The sequence below is a fragment of the Notamacropus eugenii genome, chromosome 2, assembly GCF_028372415.1.
Source record: "Notamacropus eugenii isolate mMacEug1 chromosome 2, mMacEug1.pri_v2, whole genome shotgun sequence".
Lineage (NCBI taxonomy): Eukaryota > Metazoa > Chordata > Mammalia > Diprotodontia > Macropodidae > Notamacropus > Notamacropus eugenii.
Window position 1 is genome coordinate 78,491,068 of NC_092873.1, and position 19,974 is coordinate 78,511,041.

The following is a 19,974-nucleotide window of genomic DNA, read 5'->3' on the forward strand; positions in this document are numbered from 1 at the left end:
TACATAATAAAACAATGGTTAAGGCACTGCCTCCTACCCCACATCCTCACCTTCTATGAGAAGCCAGTTGTTGATGACTGTCTGAATGTTAGAGTAAAAGAGACGGGTAGTGTCGTGGCCCATCTCTAGGTATGAGATGTGGACAAGTGATCCAGCTGATGTGCCCAGAGACTTCTTGCACAGAATTCCCATGATCAGCTCCCCATTCTCCACTACCACCTAGGAACAAAGCAGCTACTTAACAATTTGATCCCCTATATTTTCCAGTCCACACCCTTCATGAATCCTGGCATTTGGCCTCACTTTAGTGTCCCCAGGAGAGATATGCTTGTAAGGGCCACTGTCTTCATCATCAGGATGAGTGCTGTGGGTTCGGATACAGTTGATGTGCCCCGGCACAATAAGGGAGAAGATCTGTTTTCCTGTCCACAAAGGTCGGGGTTTCAATATGGCTGGTTGGGGTACTTTTCCATCCCATGTTGAAAGGAACATCAATAAGTTCATCACTTCACCCTGTGGGAGACAAGGAAGATTCAAGCATTATGCAAAGTCTTAATTCACAGGTCTAGACCCCACAAGCTTTGCCCCAAATTTCTTTCAGCTATACCAAAGACAGGCAACTTGATCCATGGCAGCAATCAGAATTAATCAGTGTCTACTGACAAAAAACCGAGCAAGAGGAGGAGGATGAAGAGAAGGTAGTTCTGAGCCAAAGATCAATTCAAGTCTTGTAACTTCAGGCCTCATATTTCCAAGTCAACTCACCCTCTCTAGGAAGACATCTCTCTTGGTGAACTTTCGCACTGCTGTAAGTGTATCTTGCACAATGCCCATGACAGGGCGGTTGCTCTGAGGTGTAACAATCATTCGGGGCACCATGGCCAGTTCCTGGATCTCTGCTCTAGTCTCTAGAGACTGTGGCAAGTGTAGGTTCATCTCATCCCCATCAAAGTCTGCATTGTAGGGTGTTGTCACACTGACGAAGACACATGGATTCAATATTTGGATTAGGACCTAAGCAAAGTACTCTAATCCTCACTTTTTCACCAGTCCTAATTTCTCCAAGGGATTCAAGTGTTTGATCCTTGGACTGACCTGAGATTCAGGCGAAACGTGGACCAAGGCAAGATGCGGACCCTATGACCCATCATGGACATCTTGTGCAGTGTTGGCTGCCGGTTGAAGATGACAATGTCCCCATCACACATATGACGCTCTACCTGAGGAGGAAGATGGGAAATGTGTCAATAAAATAGTAGTGTTCCCATCTGTGTAATCCCTAGACACTCATATTTTTTCCTCTGTCCTACTTTCTTCAGTTCTGTCTCCTTCACCTCTACCACTCACTAACCATAACTATTGTCTAATGCTAATATCTCCTTATATGCTTTAGAGTAATGGTGACACAAAGTAATTTCTCAATAACCTTTTAACACTATGAACTATGGGAAACAGAGCTATATTCTACAAAGTATCCCAGTTGAGGAAAATGACAGAGGCATCTAAATACCTTATAGCCAGTTTGTAGGTGGAGATCACTAGGCTTGGGGTGGAAGCGTAGATCAATTCGGTCACCATTATCTCGGATGATATACTTGGCTCCAGGGTACTGGCTGTTCCCCCTCCGTACCAGCTCTTGAAGCCTGAGGAGAGGGGAAGATATGGCTAAGCTCTAAATGCCTTTTCTGTTCTCCCTTTCTACCAAATAAGGCTTCCCTTTCCTAAGGGTATCCCCATTATCTGAAAGGGTAAAGAGTAACATTAATTCCTCCCTAATTCCATAAGCCTTCCCCTCTGTCTGTCCCTAGTCCCAGCTCCATCTTTGTTCTCTCCTCTAAAAACAAAACAAAACACTGCATTAATCACTTTGGACACCCTGACAAGTTTCCCCATATGTTCTTAAGCATTTCTCCTAAAGTACCCATAATCCTAATCTTCCATGGCTCCTATGAGTCACACCTGTCAATGTTGAAGGGTGTGACGATTTCTGCAAAGGTCATGTTGGCAGCAATAGAACGAGGCACGCCTACTTGGTCGATGGAGAGGTTAGGATCAGGTGTGATGACTGTGCGGGCTGAAAAGTCCACCCGCTTGCCCATCAGATTACCACGAACTCGCCCTTCTTTTCCCTTCAACCGCTGCTTCAGGGACTTGAGGGGCCTGCCTGACTTCTGCATTGCCTGAGGGGAAGAGATCAAAGTGGGGAGAATGAAACCAGCAGCGCTTATTATTTCTCAATTCATACTTTCTAGAAATCACTGTTTTGTGTATTTTCCCTCCATTATCAAGTTTTAGGAGTTCTCTCTTTGCCAACTTCAGCTTCTAATAGCTTTTACCAACTCTTACCAGCCAGTCATTTCTAATCTCCTTTTCTATAGTCTCCTAAGACGATATACTTTACTCACCCTGGGCAGGCCAGGCAGCTCATTGTCCACCATGGTGGCCACATGGAACTGCAGCAACTTCACATCCTCAGCAATCACATGAGCAGCTGCTCCATTCTGCTCATTCCGCCGCAGCTGATTGTTGATCTTCACAATGTCAGCCAACTTGTGTGTCAGGTCATCCTGGAGAGAAGAGGCTACAAGTTTAAGACTTAAGGGGACTCAGGATCAATAGGCTCTCCCACCACAATTTTTCTTCCCACCCGTTTCCCTGCAACATTCTGACCTGGTTACGAGCAGAGCCTTGCATAACAACAGCAGGCCGCACAGAGAGAGGGGGAACAGGGAGAACAGTGACAATCATCCACTCGGGACGAGCATAGCGTGGCTCCATGCCCAACACGAAACACTCCTCATCTGAGATGCGCTTGAAAATCTCATGTACACGCTCAGGACTTAGCAGGATTTTCTTTTCCTGTGAGTCCTCGTTGACATGCTTCCACTCTGCATAGAGCTCCAATCCTGTGCGCCGAATGCGAGGTTGGTATCGCCCACACCCACCATGGCCCTGTAAGGGGAAGCAGCAGTAAAATGGGTCAGAACCAAGTGATACTACCTATCCTGGCTTTTCCTCATTGACCTATAACTATCCTATTCTGTTACTCACCTGCCTCACTACCTTTCACCTTTCTAGATTTGTCTTTTCCATGTTCCTCATCCCTATCCTTCTCCTCCCCTCCACATGTAGCTTACTAGATCCTGTCTCTTCTCTTTTCTCCCAAAGCCCTTTCTTTCCTCAGGGTCCCCAGAAAGCAGCAGTTACCTTCTCTTTGGTAAGATCCTCATCACCTTCAGGTTGCTCTACTCCAAACTTATTGTCCATTTCCTCACCTCCCTCGCAGATATTCTTGCCTTTGCAGAGGTCATAGACATGGGTGAGTCGTTTCTTTGGTTGTCCTTTTGACTTGCCCAGTATATCTTTGATTTTTGGATTATTCTGAAGGTGAAAGAGCAGGGTGGTTAAGGTGACTGCACTGCCATCATTCCTCTCCACCCTTGCCTTTGAGCTCACTCCCCTACTCACTGAGTCCACAAGCAACTTGGAACAGAAGAAGCAAACACAGCGCAGAACTTTCATTGTCTTCACCAAGAAACCCACATGGAACACAGGCTTAGCCAGTTCAATGTGCCCGAAGTGGCCAGGACATTCTGTCATGTTCCCTGGAGGACCACACAAACTCGGTCTTTAAATTCACTCTTTCCAGAGTTCTCTGTCCCCCAGTCTTCATTCCCTCCCCCAACAATCCATGCATGCACACCAGGGCCCTGTTTCCTTTAAACACCCATTTCCTGATTTCCCAGCACCTGCCTGCACACGTCTGACAGCGTCCTGTCCGCTCAATCACTCCTTGCCTGGGATCCATCAGTCCCCCAAGCTTGGGGCGCCCTCCCTCCGTTGTCTCAGGGTACTTGATGCCACCTTCTGTCACAGACATCCGTTTCTGGGGGGGAGGAAGAGAAAAAATAACAATTAGGATGTCTATGTTTCTGGGGTTCCTAAAGCAGATGTGGGTAGATGTATCCACACAAAACTCTGTATTAGGTTTTTTTAGAAAAAATCGTACTTGAGAGGAATGAATAAAACATTTATTCAGCACTTACTATATACAAAGCACATAAAAAGAACAGAAGCTGGTAAAAACAAAAAAGCCATAGTCCTTTGTCTTTAGGAGAGAAAGAGGTGTCTAGGAAGGTCTCAATGAACTACCATAGTCAAAAGCTATTTTAGTTACTATTTAGTTATACCAGAAGGCTAGAATATATCAATCTATGCACTTGGCCCAAACAGCTATCACAGTTCAGGGATAAGAAAACCCTTAGGTCTGATGCTATGTAATTCAGATCTACGGAGCTTGGCTAAAGGTAACCCTATTCCCTCTGGCCTTGCCTCATTCAACAGTCATCACTTCTATCCTATGAAACTGTCATCTCTCTCCACTGGCTCCCTCTCATCTGTCTAAAACATGCTTACCTCATCCCAATACTAAATAAAAACCTTTCCTGAACTCTTCTACCCTACCCCCCCCTTTACCATCCCATCTCTTTCTTCCCTTTCATAGAGTAGGGCATTCAAATACACAAAGTAAACATTTAATAAGGAAGATGTAGTGGAAAAACCTCAGGATTTAATTAGGAGAAAGACTGTTATTTTTACCACACCCCCCCCCTTCATGAAAAAGATTTTCCATGCATGATCTTCACTCACCTATAACAGCTACCACAGGTCTTCAATGACCTAAACACATTCTGGTCCTGTCTCCTGTTCTGAGTTTGTCTTCTACAAACATGATTTTGGCAGTCTTTTTATACTGCCTTGGGTATCCTTTTAAAAATTCTATCACTTGTACAAGCATTTATAGACCTCTCACTACTCTAGTACCAAATAATTTTTTAATGAAAAATAATTAAACCCTCATAAGAAATATGTTAAGTCCAGTAAAACAGAATATATGCTTCATTCTGCATTACAAGTATATCACCTCTCTGGCAGGAAGTGAGTAGCGTGTTTCATCATCAGTCCTCTGGACTTCTGGTTTATCACTGCATTTATCAGAGTACAAAGTCTTTCAAAGTTATTTATTTTTACAATGTCATTTGTTGTCATTTATAATGTTGACAGTCCTGTTCACTCCCTCTGCATCGGTTTACAGAAGTCTTCCCAGTTTGCTCTGAAGCAGTTCCTTTCCTTATTCCTCACCGCAAAATAATACTCCATTGCATTCACATACCACAATTTGTTTACCCTTTTTCCAATTGGTGAGTGACCCCTTAGTTTCCAGTTTCTGGTTACTACGGGGAGATCTGCTAAAAATATTTTTGTACATATTGTTCTTTGGTATCATTCGGGTATAAGTGGTACAACTGAAGTTAAAGTTTGGTGGCTGTGGTAGCACAGTTCCAAACTGAATTTTCCACAATATCTGCACTAGTGCAGTCTCACCAACAATGCATTAATATGCTTTTTTACCAGTAGCCCTTCCAATATTTGTCATTTTTGCCCATCTGATATCTTGGATAAGTGACCATCATCAGAGGTTGCCAAGATTTTTTCCCCCAGGGACCTTTTTCCCTTTTAATTTTAACTGCATTCAATTTGTGCAGAAACTTTTAAATTTTATGCAATCAAAATTGTCTGCTTTATCTTTTGGGATACTTTCTATCACTTGCTGTTCATTAACTCTTCTTCTACCTATAGGTCTGAAAGGTATTTTCTTCCTTACACCTCTCATTTGTTATGTTTTGTGTTCATCATTTACTCAAATAAAGTTTGTCTTGGGTATATAGTTTACAGCTAATTACTGCCAAACTCCTCCCAGTTTTCCTAGCAGTCTTTGTCAAATAGTACCCAGCAACTAGAGTCTTTTGGGCTCGTCAAACATAACACTACTGTACTCATCTGTTTCCATATGTTAGGTAATTAATGTGTTCTACTGATCTCTCTTTCTTTCTTAACCAGTACCAAATCATTTTGATGATTACTGCTTTGTATTACTGTAGGCAACCTCTTTCTTCCTAATTTTTCCTTATTATACTTGACATTCTTAACTTTTTGTTCCTCCATAAAAATTTCATTTTTTTTTTTAGCTCTATAAAGTAATCCTTGGTAGTTTGGTATGCCACCTAATAAGCAAATGAGTTTAGGTAGTAGTGTTATTTTTATTTTATTAGCTTGACCTACTCATAAGCAATTAATATCTTTTCAATTATTTAAGTCCATCTTTATTTCTCAATAATTTTACAGCTAGATTCATAATAGTTAGTTCCTGGGTATGTCTTGGTAGATATAATTCCCAATTATAGCTATTTTTCCGCCTGTTCTTGCTGAGTTTTTGCTGGTAATATATATGAATGCTGATGACTTACGTGGAATCTATCCTGCAACTCGGCTGAATTTATTAAGTAGTCTAAGTTTTCTAAGCTAAATGTTATATCATCTGCAAAAAGTGATCATTGTGCTTCCTCTTTGCTTGTTTCTTCCCTTAATGCAATTTTTTATTGTTATATTGAACATTGTTTATTAGATAAACACTTCCTTTATTTGTGAACTTAAAGGCTTTAACTTTTCCCCATTATATATAATGCTTGCCCTTGGTTTTAGATATTTACTATAAAATTTGATTTATTCCTATGATCCTTGTGTTTTTAAACAAAAATAGGTAGTAAGAGCTTGCTAAATGCCTTTTCAATGTACACTGATATAACCATGAAGTCTTTTTTATTTGTTATTAAAATTATTTGTTTTCCTTACGTTGAACCAACTCTGAATTCCTGGTATATATCCAACCTGATCATATTATATAATCTACTATAGTTGTTTTTGCCTATTTGTTAATATTTATTTAAAATTTTTGTATTAATGCTCATTAGGATCATTGTTAGGGTTTATTTCTGTTTTGTCTCTCACTGGTTTAAGTATAAAGATTATTAATAACACGGAAAGAGCCTGGAAAGATCTCTTCTATTATAGCAAAGAGTTTATGGAATACTGGAATTCTTCTCCGAATGTCTGACAGAATACACCCGTAAATCCATAGAGGCCTGGAGTTTTTTTCCTTTAAGATTTGACTTATAAATTGTTCAATTCCTTTTTCTTTATTTAAATAGTCTTTCTTCTTTTGTTAATCTGAGTGTTTTTAAAATGTTTTTGTAAGCACGCATTCATTTTCCCTAAGTTACCATTTTGTTAGCATGCAAAAGTCTCCCACTATTTCATTTCCTCTTCAATTGTTGTGAATTGTCCTTTTCCAGTCATGTTGCAATTTGTTTTCCCCCCTCTTTTAAACAATCAGATTAATTTTATCTACTTTATTAGGTTCCCTATCCCTAAAAGCTCTTCAAAAAAAAAAAATTCAGTGGGGCTTTTGGTTATCAATTTTATTGCTTCTTTAATTTGCAGAATTTCTACTTTGTTGCTTAGCTGGGGAGTGGGAATTTGATAATTTTTTAAGTTGTGAGTTTAAGTCATTGATTTATCCTTTCTCTCTTTTCTGAATGAAACGTTTAAATATAAGATTTACCCTAAGAATTGTTTTAGCTGTATCCCTTATATTTTGGTAGGATGTCTATAGTAATTTTTTTTCATTAGATATCCTTGTTTCTATCAACTGGTTTTTTGACCCACCTGTTCTTTAGAATGTTGTTTAATTTTCAATTACTTTTAAATTCTTCCTTTTAATTGAATTATGATCAATAAATTATTTATTAAGGATTTTTACTTTTCTACATTTTTAGTGATGTCCCAAAACATTATAAATTTTTAAAATGTATAATATGTAGCTGAGAAATAAGTAAATTCCTTTCGATTCCTCTTCATAATCACCAGACTTATTATTTCTAATTTTTCAAGTGTTCTAGTCAGGTATTGAACTTATTTATCCTGTCATTAAATTTGTCTGAGTCTACTATAGTTTTATTATTTCTTCTTCCAATCCCATTTACTTTTCCTTTACATACTTAGATGCTATGTTATTAAGTATTGTTACAGATTCATTATCTATAGTGCCTTTGAGCAAAAAGTAATTTCCCTGCAGAGTTTTTACCAAGCCTGATTTTTTTTAGTTTAGCTGAAGCATGAAACGATTTTGCTTCAGCCCCTCATTTTAACTCTATGTGAATCTTTTTGTTTTAAGTATGTTTCTTGTAAACACATTATCCAGACAAACAGAATCCATTCACATAAATGGTTATGACTGTTAGTTGTCTATTTCCTCCATTCTGTATTCTTGTGCTTTTTTCTTCCTTTGCTCCCATCCCACCTTTCTTCACAAATAAGGCAGCAACAGAGAGTTTACCTGACATGGCTCATTTTCTGCTCTGCTGAAGCTCTTCTCTTTCATTTGGCTTGACCCTGAACCCAGGCTTTTGCTTTATTTCTTACCTTGACACATTCCATCTCTTGCCATTTCTTTACTAGAGAGTGTTTTGCTCATGACTATCCCCTCACAAATCCTGTCCTCTCTCCTCTATACCCCTCCCCTGTTCCCTCCTATTTCCTTTTTAAGTTTAATATATTTCCATAACAACTTATGTGTGTGTAGGGGGAAGATTGTATAACTGTGCTCAATAATCATCTCATGCACTTCTATTACATAATATTTTCCCCATCTCTTCCTCCTTTCTTCTAGGTAATCTCTTCTCCCTCCTATTTCTAGCTTCTCCTGAGACCATCAATACAGAACAAAGTCACCCATAGGTCCTCTTCCTTTCCTATAACTTTAAAAAAAAAATTATGATTTTTAGTACATTTGTTTCTTAACCCCCTAATAGCATGTAAATAATTCATTCCCCTGTATACTCCTTCCAATTAAAAAAAATGGGTGCCTTTCTGTGTTTCTCTTGGCTACTGTGTACCTGAGTTCTAACCTTTTTCATCAGGAATGTTTGGAAATCTATTTCTTTAAAGGTGTTTAATTATCTCTTTGACCTGGATTCCAGGACAGTTTAAAAAAACATACTTCTTACATTTTCCTCAATAGTTTGGTTTTAATATTTGTTGGTCTTACTGAGTCATTTTGGTCCATTCTGATTTTCAAGCCCTAAGTAAGTTTTCCCCCCACCTGTTCTAAGGTGTAAATTTTCCTTAGGAATTCCAATTGTCTTCCTCTAGTTTCATTTCTTTTGGATACTCTTAAAATCCTCAGGGTCAGGTTTTTGTTGTTTTTTTTCCCTCTGAGGCTCTACTGGGAATAGTGGGGTTGTTCCTCCTCAAGGTTTACCCCCTGGGCATTTCTTAGTCCAAGGTATTTCCTAATTAATGGCAGCAACATATTTTACTTGGTGCACTAATCTCAACAGCCTCAGGCTGGGGAAATCTGCTTCTGCCCCACTGAACAGCATGGACAAGCCAGGCTGTTCCTGAATGTGATGGCCAAGACCAGGCTACTTCTGTAGGAACTATTTGATCTTGTCTCCTGCTGTGCAGGCCCAGGTTTCCCTGGATGCCACTTAGGATCCTCCTCTCCTGCCGAGAGGTTTCCTGGCAGCACTGGTATTAATGTAATTTTCCCCTGCTGCTGTGAAAACTCCCAGGCTACCCTCACACTAGTCTTCACAGGCTCCTCAGCTGTTACTGTGGGACTTATGGCTGTGTACTCCCTGGGATCAAACAAGACCATCGCCCTCTTTCTTTTGCTGAGAAGCCTGACTCTTGCCATGGGGCTCTGGGCCACCCCCTAGTGTCTGGGGCCCATTCCTTGCTGCCAGGCTTCTGAGGCCACCTCCTTGTTATTGCTAGGCTCTTACCCAAGGGACTCAAAGGCTATTCCCAGGTTGGGCTCTTCTTAGGACTTTCCTCTTGCCCCATGATCCCAAGGGCCCCTGTCTGGGGCTCTTCTCCCTGGTTTCTGAGCCTGCTCTAACCTCCTCTATGCTGGGTTCCTGCCTCAAGCTCACTGTCATCCCAGGTGGATCTCTGCCATTCTTCCATGCATCCATGTGCCAGGTGGAGGAGTCTACAGGCAATTCTGATTCTTTTTTAATAAGATGCATTTTAAAAAGCTTTACTGGGATGTGCATGTGTATAGGTGTGTGTGGTGGTCCTGGCTCCTCTGCTACACTCCCACAATACTCCCTCCTCTTTGGTTTTATCACTGTTCCTTTTGGTACATTTTTAATTTTACTGGGTTGTTTATAGGTGATCAGGGCACATCTAAATCCTAATGCCCTGCCATCCTCCCACAACTCCTGAATGTATAGGTTCCCTCCAATTACATTTTATTATTTTTCCCACTTACTAGTATTTTATTTTTTCCAATTACACGAAATGATAGTTTTCAGCATCCACTTTTATAAAATTTTGAGTTCTAATGTTTTTTTTCTCCCTCCCTCCCCTGTTCCTTTTCAAAGATGGCAAGCGCTTCTGATATAGGCTATACATGCACAATCATGTTAAACCTAAATATGTAGTTTTTAATTATAAAATATAACACACTCAACAATGGCAAATAAATTGAATAAAGAAATGAATCCCAAATAGAACCATATTACCCAAATTATTTACATCTGATTAGGAAACAAATATAATTTTAACAAAATAATTTGTTTTCTGTGTACTTCTAGCATTGCCATTATTTGTTTTATATAATCATAGTCAATAATACTGTTTGATAATTCTGCTACTAGTGCTACAAATTACTTTCTACAACTCTTTTTCATATTTCTTTATTTTTAAATTTTACTTTTCTGATGGCACAATGGTATCCCATTACCTTGATCTGCCACAGTTCATTTAGCCATTCCACAATCACTCAATGTGTATGCTGCTTAATTTTTCACTATTACAAATGAAGCAACTGTGAATAAAAACACTTATTTGTGTAGTCTCCTTCCCCACCCCCAAACACTCTTTTGATCATCTTGAATTGTCCTTGTGAGGAACATTTGCAGAAAGACCATCATGAAAATAATAACTCAAGATGATTAAATACTAGAAATAAGGAGGTGGTGAAATTCTTTGAATTACTCAATTAGGACCTCTAAATTAAATCAATGTATATTCTAATACTCAGTGACTTCTATTCAAAAGTGAGGTCATAAAAATATGTGGGAAAACATAGTTAAGAAATAAGAAATGAAAGAAGTCAAGTTTCTAGACTACAAAGAAGGAAGCTTCATGCCTGTATGTCATGAATGATGTCTTTGAGAAGATAGCTGGAAGGTAGTAGATATGGTGAGCACCAAATAACATCACAAAAATGAAACCAATTCTATCCCGACAGACGACTAGTTACTAATCATTTCCAAATTAGTCATCTTTGTATACCTGGACCACCAATTTATTAAAGATTAAAATCAATTCCAAAAGTTCAAGAATAAAAACAAGATATGAAGTTGAGATGACTCTAATCTGACATATTTTGCTGCTGACTAAGAAAAATGGCAAATAAGAGAAAAGATGTTAAGTTTAACCAATGTAAATCAATTAGCACAAGAGTCTAAAAACTGCCTCAGACATTAAACATTTGGTTTCCTTGCCATACAGAGACATAAGAGACATATTGGTTTAGAATAAAAATTCATTTGTAAGATTCAATGGAGGAAGGTTATAAGCAGTGTCACTTCCTTAAACTACAAGAATCATTAGACGGAAAAAAGTTTACAGAAAGTTTGAAAAGAACCAACTCAGCAAAATCATCCTGAGGGCAATGAATAATGAAAACTGAGAAGAGAACAGATTTTTCAAGATGGGAAAGATCTATAAAGATTTTCATAATAAACGCTTTTCTCATCAAAGGACTTGGGTTCAAGACTTAATGCAATTATCATGTTAGGATTTTTAACATCACAGCACTTCTGCATGAGGAAGTAGGAAGGGTACTAACAAAAACAAAGTCGGGAAGAACAGGGACTGGGGACTGTGTATAGCAAGAATGGGAAGCACACAATTCCGAGTTGGAGATTGATGCTCAAGCAAAAAGCAGATACCAAAAGGCTTAGAAAATGGTCTGAGACCTTGTTTCCAAAAGAAGTTGACAGATTAATTACCTATATAATCAAGACTCCACATGGAACAGGGAGTCTCTATAGAACCTTTTGATTGTGAGGTTATACAGATGTTCCCACTTACAGATGACATCGTGCTAATTGTGCAGAATACTGACCAATTTCCTAAATGAGATACATAACTCAAAAAAATTTAGCCCACCTATTCATATAGGAAAAAACAAATAAGGGTTGATGATCAGAACACACAGTGTGATGTTCAATGAGTTGGGCCAGAAATTAATAGGGGAGAGGACTGAAATTAACTTTAGGGAAAATGCAGTCCTTTAATAAACCCAAACATCTCTCTGAAGCTAGCGTCCTCCTTTAAAAAAATAAAAGAAGAAGAAGATAGTGACACTGCATGATTGGGACAGGCTCCAAAGATTTAAGAGTTGGGCAGCACCTCAAAAGGCAATGGAGATGAGTAGGCTACAAGTTATCACTGAGAATTAAGCAACAGAAGTGGAATAAAAGACATCATTAAGGAGATTTAAGACCAGAAGCAAAAGTAACTAATCTATATGGACCCATGTACAACCAATGGAAAGCAGAATGTACACCTTTTAGCATCCATGCAATGTCAAGAGATCTAGAAAGTCCCTACCATATTGAGTGACCATAACAAGAGTTAAACAGAATAGGAGGGCATGGAAAGGTTCTAATCTGAGAAACTGAAAGTATACTCACATAAAATAAGCAGTTAGGTAAAATCCTTAGGTGATCTACTTTTGTTAACATTATATTATGCATGGCTTCCCTGCCTCCACATTCAACATGTTTTCTAGAACTGAAATGGTCCTGGTGGGCTAATATAGCCTAGGTGTCCTGCCTCCCAACTCTCCAGCTTTAGTTCCAAGGCTGGAAAGGGCAGAAAATGACATCTTTTGGAAACGTGTTTGGTGCTATGGAGCTTTTAGGGTTCTCTAGTGAGTGGCTCTGAACTTTCTTCCTTTCTTATCTATGAAGACAATGGCCTCCTTCTATCCTCCAAAATTCCAAACACAGATTACTGACAACTTAAAAATAAACGAGTTGCAGGTAAAACATTTGAATATTGAAGGGAAGAAAGAAGACACATAGGGATGAGATAAAAACACTGATTAGAGTCTATACATGGAGTCAGAAAGCAGCTGGTGCTTCAAGATAGGATCTCCTCAAGAATAGGGAGGAGTGAAAGGAAGAAAGTTAGAAAGACAAGGGAGGGGGAAAAGGAGCTAAAATTCAAACTCAAATGGATCTGTGATCTCATCAATATGGATGTTGTCTCTAATTGTGCGGATGGCCCATCCTGTACGACACTTAATTTCTTTCCATAAATTTTAGCTTGTGACATTGTGAGAGTATCAATAGAGTACCTGACATCTCTCACCTGGGCCACATGATCAGCCTAGATTGAGAGCTAAGGAGGAACATCAGAGGCCACTTGGAATCAGTCCTCTTATTTTACAACTGAAGAAACTGAGTCAGAACAGTTAAATAACTAGTTAAGGTTGCAGAGGGAGTAAGTTGCAGAATCTGCATGCTCGGACTCTAAATTGAGAGCTCAGTTACAAGCAACTTGAGGCCTGAAAGGTAGATGTCGTTTCTAAGGATTGGTCCCAGGGCCTTTGGGTAACCTCACCAACTCTTATGGATTTAATATACATATCCTCCATCTGTATCTTCCCTTAGTTTCAACCACATGTTACCAACTGCCTACTGAACATTTCAAACTGTATGTACCAACATCTCAAACCCACTATGTTCACAACAGAATTTCTCTCTCCCCCAAAACCCTCCCCTAACCATTTCTCAAGTCTCTGTCATCCTCAATTCCTTACTCTAACTCATCCCAAATATCTGCTGCCAAATCTTGTTCCTTCCTTCACAAAGGATCTCTCTATATAAAAAACTACCTTAGTTTATATAAAAAAAAAACCTTAGTTCAAGGCCTCATCACCTAGATCCTTGCAACAACAATGGTCTCCCTATCAATACTCTCCCCATTCCAGTTCATCCTCCACTTGACTGCCAAAGTGACTTTTCTTAATGGTAGATTTAACCATGCCACACTCTCATACTTGATAAGCTCCAGTGGTTCACCATGTACCTCAGGGATCAAATGTGAACTTCTCTGTTTAGCTTTTTTAAAACCTTCAAATCTGGCCCCCACCTATTTTTCCAGCTTCCTGGTTATTTCTCTCCTCCCAGTCTTCAATCCAACAACCTGGCATTCTCTCTGTTCTTCTTGCATCTTTCTCCTCCATGCCTTGCACTGGACAACCCCCATACCCGGTAAGTAAACTGTCCTCTGATTCACCTCAGAAAATTCCCACTCTTCAAGAAATAGTTCAAGCATGAAGCCTTTCCTGATCCCTTCCTTCCCCTCTGTCTTAAATCATCTTTATATTTATTTGGCATACACTTAATACATGTACTTGTCTTCCTCTTTAGAATGCAAGTTTCTCGAGAGCCGAGATTTAATCTTTGTATTTGCTTCTCTAATAGTAGAGTAGGTGTTAAGCGCTAGAATGAAGAGGACCAAGGTTCACACGGTTCTCCTTTGTCTTCTGACTCCTAGAGGATTCCTATAAGTTATACAGCCAATTATTTCTTGAGAAAACTAGAAATAACAGATATTACATAGTGTTTTATGGCTTACAAAATGCTTCATATTCATTCACTGTCTCATTCTTACAATAACCCTTAAGTAAATAAGTAGAGAACTCTTTGTGTAGAATCTCTCTCTAACCATAAGATTAACTCTACTGCAACCTAAATCTTAAAAGATTTGCCTGAGATACTGAGGTTAAATAAATGTCCATGATCACACAGTGTAAGAGGCAGGGCTTGGTGAGGCCTTCCTGAGTTACATTCCAGGACTGTCCCTGAACTGTTTCCTGTATTTGCATACCCATAGCCAAGCACAGAGTGGGGCATACAAGCTGAGGTTCAAGGAACATCTACTGATAGACTGATTCCTGACTCCAAAGCCAGTCGTCTAAGCCATACTGACTCTCAAGATAAAAATTAACTGGTATTATTCCCATTTTGGGGAAATTACTCAAGACCTGGAAGTCTGAGCATTCTGGATTCTTGGAAAAAAATTACTTATTAGTGCCTAAAGAAGATATAGAGCTACGCTCACATGCCCTTAAAAATCCTCTTCACACCCCACCTCAAATCAATACCAAAATCTCTCAGGATTCCCCCTGCTCATTTTTTGCAAGGCTTCCATGATGCCTTGCCAAACTTCATCCTTCTCTTCAGTATCAACCTACATGTTGCTGCGTTCCATGTATTTTAATAATTCCTTGCCACCTACTCAACCTTTACATAAACCCAGAATGCCTCCCCTTTTAAACTCGCAACTATCTCAAAACAAACAAAAAAAGTTCTCCTCTCCACTCCCGGAGGGCCTCCATCCCAATCTCTTAAACAGGGCTAATATATTTTTTTACATCCTTTAAATAAGTTTTATAATATCAAAACACACTTGTCTATTCTCATGCTGCTTCTTTGCCCCGTTTGAGGTTGTGATCCAAGTACACAACCTAAGAACAGTTACCACTTTTTGGTATCATGTGGATTCGAATTTTCATTATTTTCTCGATCCCCAACTTTACAATCTACATCACACGACTTCCCCCCCTTCCCCAAAATCTAATCAGTAATACTAGTAGATGCAACATGAGATGCACTGCGACCCAGATCCTTAGTTCCGAAGATGCGTATCCCGTACCAACACTGAACTTTGCAAGTGCACCCCATCCCACCTCTCTACAAGCTCTGGGCAGCCCTTCGGTTTGGTCAACTCTCATTAAGTCTCAGGATGCAATTTCTCCAGGACTGACCTAGCACCACCTTCCCGGCAACTCTCGTACTTTGGAGCTGACGTAAGAAGGTTCCGATAAAGGGCAATACAATACAACATAACACGTTTCAACACACGCCCCGCCACAACCCGAGGCTAGGTCCCGAGTAATGAGTGTTGCTTACCAGTTCATCTGGACTGAGGACTCCGAATTGCACGCGCTTGATAGTTCGTAGTGGGCATGCGCTATCCCCAGAGGGAGGTCCCCCACCGTGCATGGCTGAGGCAGGCTCGCCGCGCAGGCGCAAACCTCCCTACAAAAACCCGGCGCTGCCTCTGCCTCGGCGCCCAGTCCCCGCCGGGGCGGCCACCGGGCAAGACCTCCCGGGGTCGAGAGGAATTGCCGCAGGCGAGGGAAGGAGGACGAAAAGGACGTGGGGAAGTACGAAAAAAAGCGAAAGGAAGCTTCTCTTCTTCCCTCTTCCAGGGTTTTTACCTCCCCCCCAAAAAAATGCTTTTAAGGGGCTAAAGTAAAGTCCTTGGGACAGAAAAAGGATATATTAATAAATAAATAAGTAACCGGGCTCCTTAACGGTCGAAGCGACAGCAGTTTGTCTCTTCGCCTTCCGGGAAACCCTTCCTCACCAACCGTCCCAGCCGCGCTCTCGGCGCTTCTGAAGAGAGCGACCCAGAGCACTACCCTTTATAGACTCGCCCCCCCTCACTTCCCCCGCCCCTTCCCTTCCCGCCCTCCTTTGCGCCAGGAGGCCGAAAACGCGGATACGTAGGGGGCGCGTGCTTTGGACGTTAAGCCTCTCTTCCGGGCCACTCCGCTTCCTTCTGGATAATAGTAAAATGAAGGGGGGGAGGGGACCGATTGTAGTTTCATTGTGGTTACTTCGCCCCCGTCCCCGCTCTTCGTTCCCTAAATATTAAGCCCTCGAGATTTGAAATGTAAAGGGCCAATGGATGCCGCTTTTCTTCCTACTCTGGAGCACTGTTTCATCTGCATTGAATGGCACCTACTCCCTCTCACTGTCAGAACCGAAATTGGTCTATGCCATGAATGCTAAAGTAGGAGCGGCCCGGCCTAAACTCCGCCCAGATAAAAAAAAATGGCCTGGGAGGTGTTGTCGCCTCTCTTTTCACCCCGCCCACCTCACGCTAATGAATATTTAATAACTTCGTAGATGTTTTGGCAGAGTGAGATGGCCGGGTTAATCCTGCAAGTCCGGAAGTTGGCGGCTTTGGCGTGGGGGCCTCGGAGGACGAGCGAGCCAGCGCTACCTCGGTTTCGCCTGGAGACGCGCGCGCAGAGTCCCGGTCTCCCAACCCCTCACGATACTAGGAAAGGCCCGCGGCTTGGGGGCCTGTACCACAGCGAGGAGTCCAGGCCTAGTATAGCCAAGGGCCTCTCCAATGACGGGAAGATCAGTGTAGAAATCCGAGGGTCCAGTTAGGTTCTGGAGATATCCCCAAGTAAAGGGATGGAGATGCCCCAGAGGGGCTCCCTTCTGTCACTAAGAAATTTTATTTTTAGGAGACAGCAAAGGACTTTCGATCTACAAACACTGGGGATCACTTGGAGAGGGATTGGCTGATGCCTCCCACCCCCCTCAATCCCAAAGCAGAGATGACACCAGGGGCAGTCACACTTAGATACTTCCTTGTTTGAAGTCAACATCGTGTCTCTCCCACGCACCCCGTTTTCCAGGTCAATCCTTACCAACCCCTATTCCATATTCCCCACCATGTCCTATCACATTCTCCCTTCATTGGATGCCTCCCTTCCCCAGCCTCCATACAGAAAGTGTGCCCTTCATTCCTTTGTCCCACCTGGAAGCCCCAGCTTTTATTTTCCATTTCTCTTGTTTTTTAAACTTTGCCCACTTGCCTTCTAAGACCCATCCCCTTTGTCCCCCAGTCCTACTGTTATGGTTCTACTTTGTCCCTTATATTCCTTTAACCCTTTCTTCCCCAGGTCCTACAGAACGTTCTTTGTTTTTCAGTAATCTCAGTCAAGTTCCCAACGTTGTCCTGATTACGCTAGTTACACCCTTTATACACACCTGAGTTCCTCCCTCCACTAACTTGAGTGCTAAGTCTCCCAAACCCCAAATTCCTACTCCCTAACACACATATTTACATACACACACTCTGCCTCATTCCTTAAGACCCTCTCTGTCTTGATCACAACTGAGGTTCTGAGCAGTGATGATGGCAATGCTACCCAATACAACTCCTGCCCCCATGATATCAGATGGTGTCACATTCTCACTGAGTACATAGTACTGCAGCATAAGTGCCACCACCACCTCAGAATGTAGCACAGCACACACCAGTGCTGGGTGGGCCATGGTGACAGCATAGCTGGCACATGCAAATGAAACCAGGGCCAGGACCCCAACAGCCCAGATACAGCTCCAGCTCAGTGGGTCGTGGGGTATCACAGGTGTCTGCAACAGGAAGAGCCCTGGCAGGGCCCCCATCACCCCTACTACTCCAAAGAGGAATGCCACAGTCAGTAGGCTAGAAGGGAAGTCCAGGGATCTGTAAACCAACAGCCCCAGAGCAAGGGCCAGGCCACCCAAGACTGCCAACACATAGCCAAGGGCTGTGTAGACCCCTTCTGATCCCTCTTGTAGAGTGCCCAGCCCTGGGCCCACAATGATAAGTAAGCCCAGGGTGCTGCCAACCAGGCCACACCAGTCATAGCTGCTGAGTCGCTGGCTTTCCAAACACAGGGCAAGGAGTGTAGAACAGACGGTGGAAGAGCCTTTTCGGACAGTGGCTGCATTGCCAGCAGGTACAACCAGAACAGCGCTGTAGGCACAGCCAATGCTGAGAACGTTGAGGAGGGCATGGAGCCAGGCTCTTTGTCGGTTACCTGCAGGTCCCAGCAGTGGACAGCCTCGTAGTTTGAGGAGTAAGGCGATGGGAAGGTGGAAAAGGCACCGGCAAAGGAGAAGCTCAAGGGAGGGTAGATGAGAGGCTTGATAAGCCATTCGAGAGAAGGGTCCCACAAAGCCTGCAGGAAGGCCTCCACCCAGCAATGCCACAAGCAGCCCCTTGGTGGCATCTGTGGGGCGGCATCGTTGGTGCCAGGGTAGGCTCTCCTCCCTTGCCTCCCCTGGTGGAGAGGGGGATGGTGATGGCTGGGTGAAGTCATCCAGGGTCAAAGAGGAGGGGTACATGGCAACCTGTGGGAGAGGGAAAATGGAGGGAGGGGGAACAGGAGAGAGCAGGAAGGATAGAGGGAGAGAGGAGGTAGGCAGGTCTCTTGGAGTACATGGAAATGGTTAGGGTGGAGATCTTTTTGGACTTGGAAAAGCCAAAAAGGGCAGTAGGTGGTTCTAGTGGACAAATTCTCCCCCTCCCCCCATTCTCCAAGGTCTTCTGTGACAATAGCCCTGTTACTAATATATTATGTAAGGGCTAGGGATTCAGAAGGTGGGGAAAGGGGAACTCAGAGTAGGAAGAACCTAGAGGATGAAGGATGTTGTGATGCTTTATTACTCTGATTAACCATGAGCATGGTTGATGAGGATGGTAAAAAGGGCAGTCAAAAAGTGGTAGTGCATTTTGCTTCCTTAGATAAGTGGGCTATTCGATATCATGCTTTCCTGGTTATAGGAGGGTCCTGGATGTCACATGTGTATGTGATGTCGTGTGTGTTCCAGGGACATTTTGTGTCTGTGTGTACAGTCTGATTCAGGGATATGTATAACATATCAGAGTCCTGGGTGGTAGAGGAGCTTAGGACAGGGGAAAGAGGGGGAGCAGCCCCAAAGATGGGGATTGGGTGTTAGCATGCACCCTACCGGGCCCTCAAGACTCACCATGGTTCTCTAGACACCATAGTTTGCTCTCTGCCTTCTTCTGCTCTTGCTGGCTTCTCAGAGCTCCAGCCATTGGCTATTATGACCTCAGTCTGGGGATCAAGTTCTCCCATGGAATCTCCTTGGAGTGGGGGTTGGGGGGGCATCTCTGAGAGACAAGGTATCTGTCTCCCTGTTTCTAACTCTATTTCCTAATATCTTCTGTGTTTTATTAGGTTTATTTCCAATTGTAACTATCTCTGTGTCTGGATCTCTGAGCCTGCCTTCTCATCCTGAACTCTAAATGTCTAAATATTATAGATCTCTATTTGCTGTCTCTCTCCTTGAATCTTCATCAATCTACAGAGAGCTGCCTGTTATGTCTAAGTCATTTACCGCTGTTGCCATGTTTCTGGAAGGATGAGTGTGTAACTAT

General features: G+C 42.0%; 2 protein-coding genes across 2 annotated transcripts in view; both read right to left on the reverse strand.

The window, feature by feature from the left end:
- The window catches only part of POLR2A (RNA polymerase II subunit A), a 30,263-nt gene extending 13,867 nt beyond the window's left edge, over nucleotides 1-16,396 (reverse strand). The window contains exons 1-12 of the mRNA XM_072641196.1: nucleotides 15,906-16,396; nucleotides 3,754-3,886; nucleotides 3,469-3,605; nucleotides 3,208-3,381; nucleotides 2,671-2,952; nucleotides 2,406-2,567; nucleotides 1,960-2,180; nucleotides 1,511-1,643; nucleotides 1,096-1,220; nucleotides 766-976; nucleotides 304-513; nucleotides 51-219 (exon numbers count right to left, since the gene is read on the reverse strand). Of these exons, the coding sequence (XP_072497297.1) occupies nucleotides 51-219; nucleotides 304-513; nucleotides 766-976; nucleotides 1,096-1,220; nucleotides 1,511-1,643; nucleotides 1,960-2,180; nucleotides 2,406-2,567; nucleotides 2,671-2,952; nucleotides 3,208-3,381; nucleotides 3,469-3,605; nucleotides 3,754-3,886; nucleotides 15,906-15,998 (2,050 nt within the window). The 5' untranslated portion in view covers nucleotides 15,999-16,396. The remainder of the gene's footprint in view (nucleotides 1-50; nucleotides 220-303; nucleotides 514-765; nucleotides 977-1,095; nucleotides 1,221-1,510; nucleotides 1,644-1,959; nucleotides 2,181-2,405; nucleotides 2,568-2,670; nucleotides 2,953-3,207; nucleotides 3,382-3,468; nucleotides 3,606-3,753; nucleotides 3,887-15,905) is intronic.
- A 1,397-nt stretch (nucleotides 16,397-17,793) lies between these two features.
- Nucleotides 17,794-19,633, reverse strand: SLC35G6 (solute carrier family 35 member G6). Its single transcript, XM_072641207.1, has 2 exons — nucleotides 19,560-19,633; nucleotides 17,794-18,920 (listed from the first exon to the last, which is right to left on the reverse strand). The coding sequence occupies exons 1-2, from the start codon at nucleotides 19,560-19,562 to the stop codon at nucleotides 17,883-17,885; spliced, it is 1,041 nt and encodes a 346-aa protein (XP_072497308.1). The 5' UTR covers nucleotides 19,563-19,633; the 3' UTR covers nucleotides 17,794-17,882.
- Between the last annotated feature and the right edge of the window lie 341 nt (nucleotides 19,634-19,974).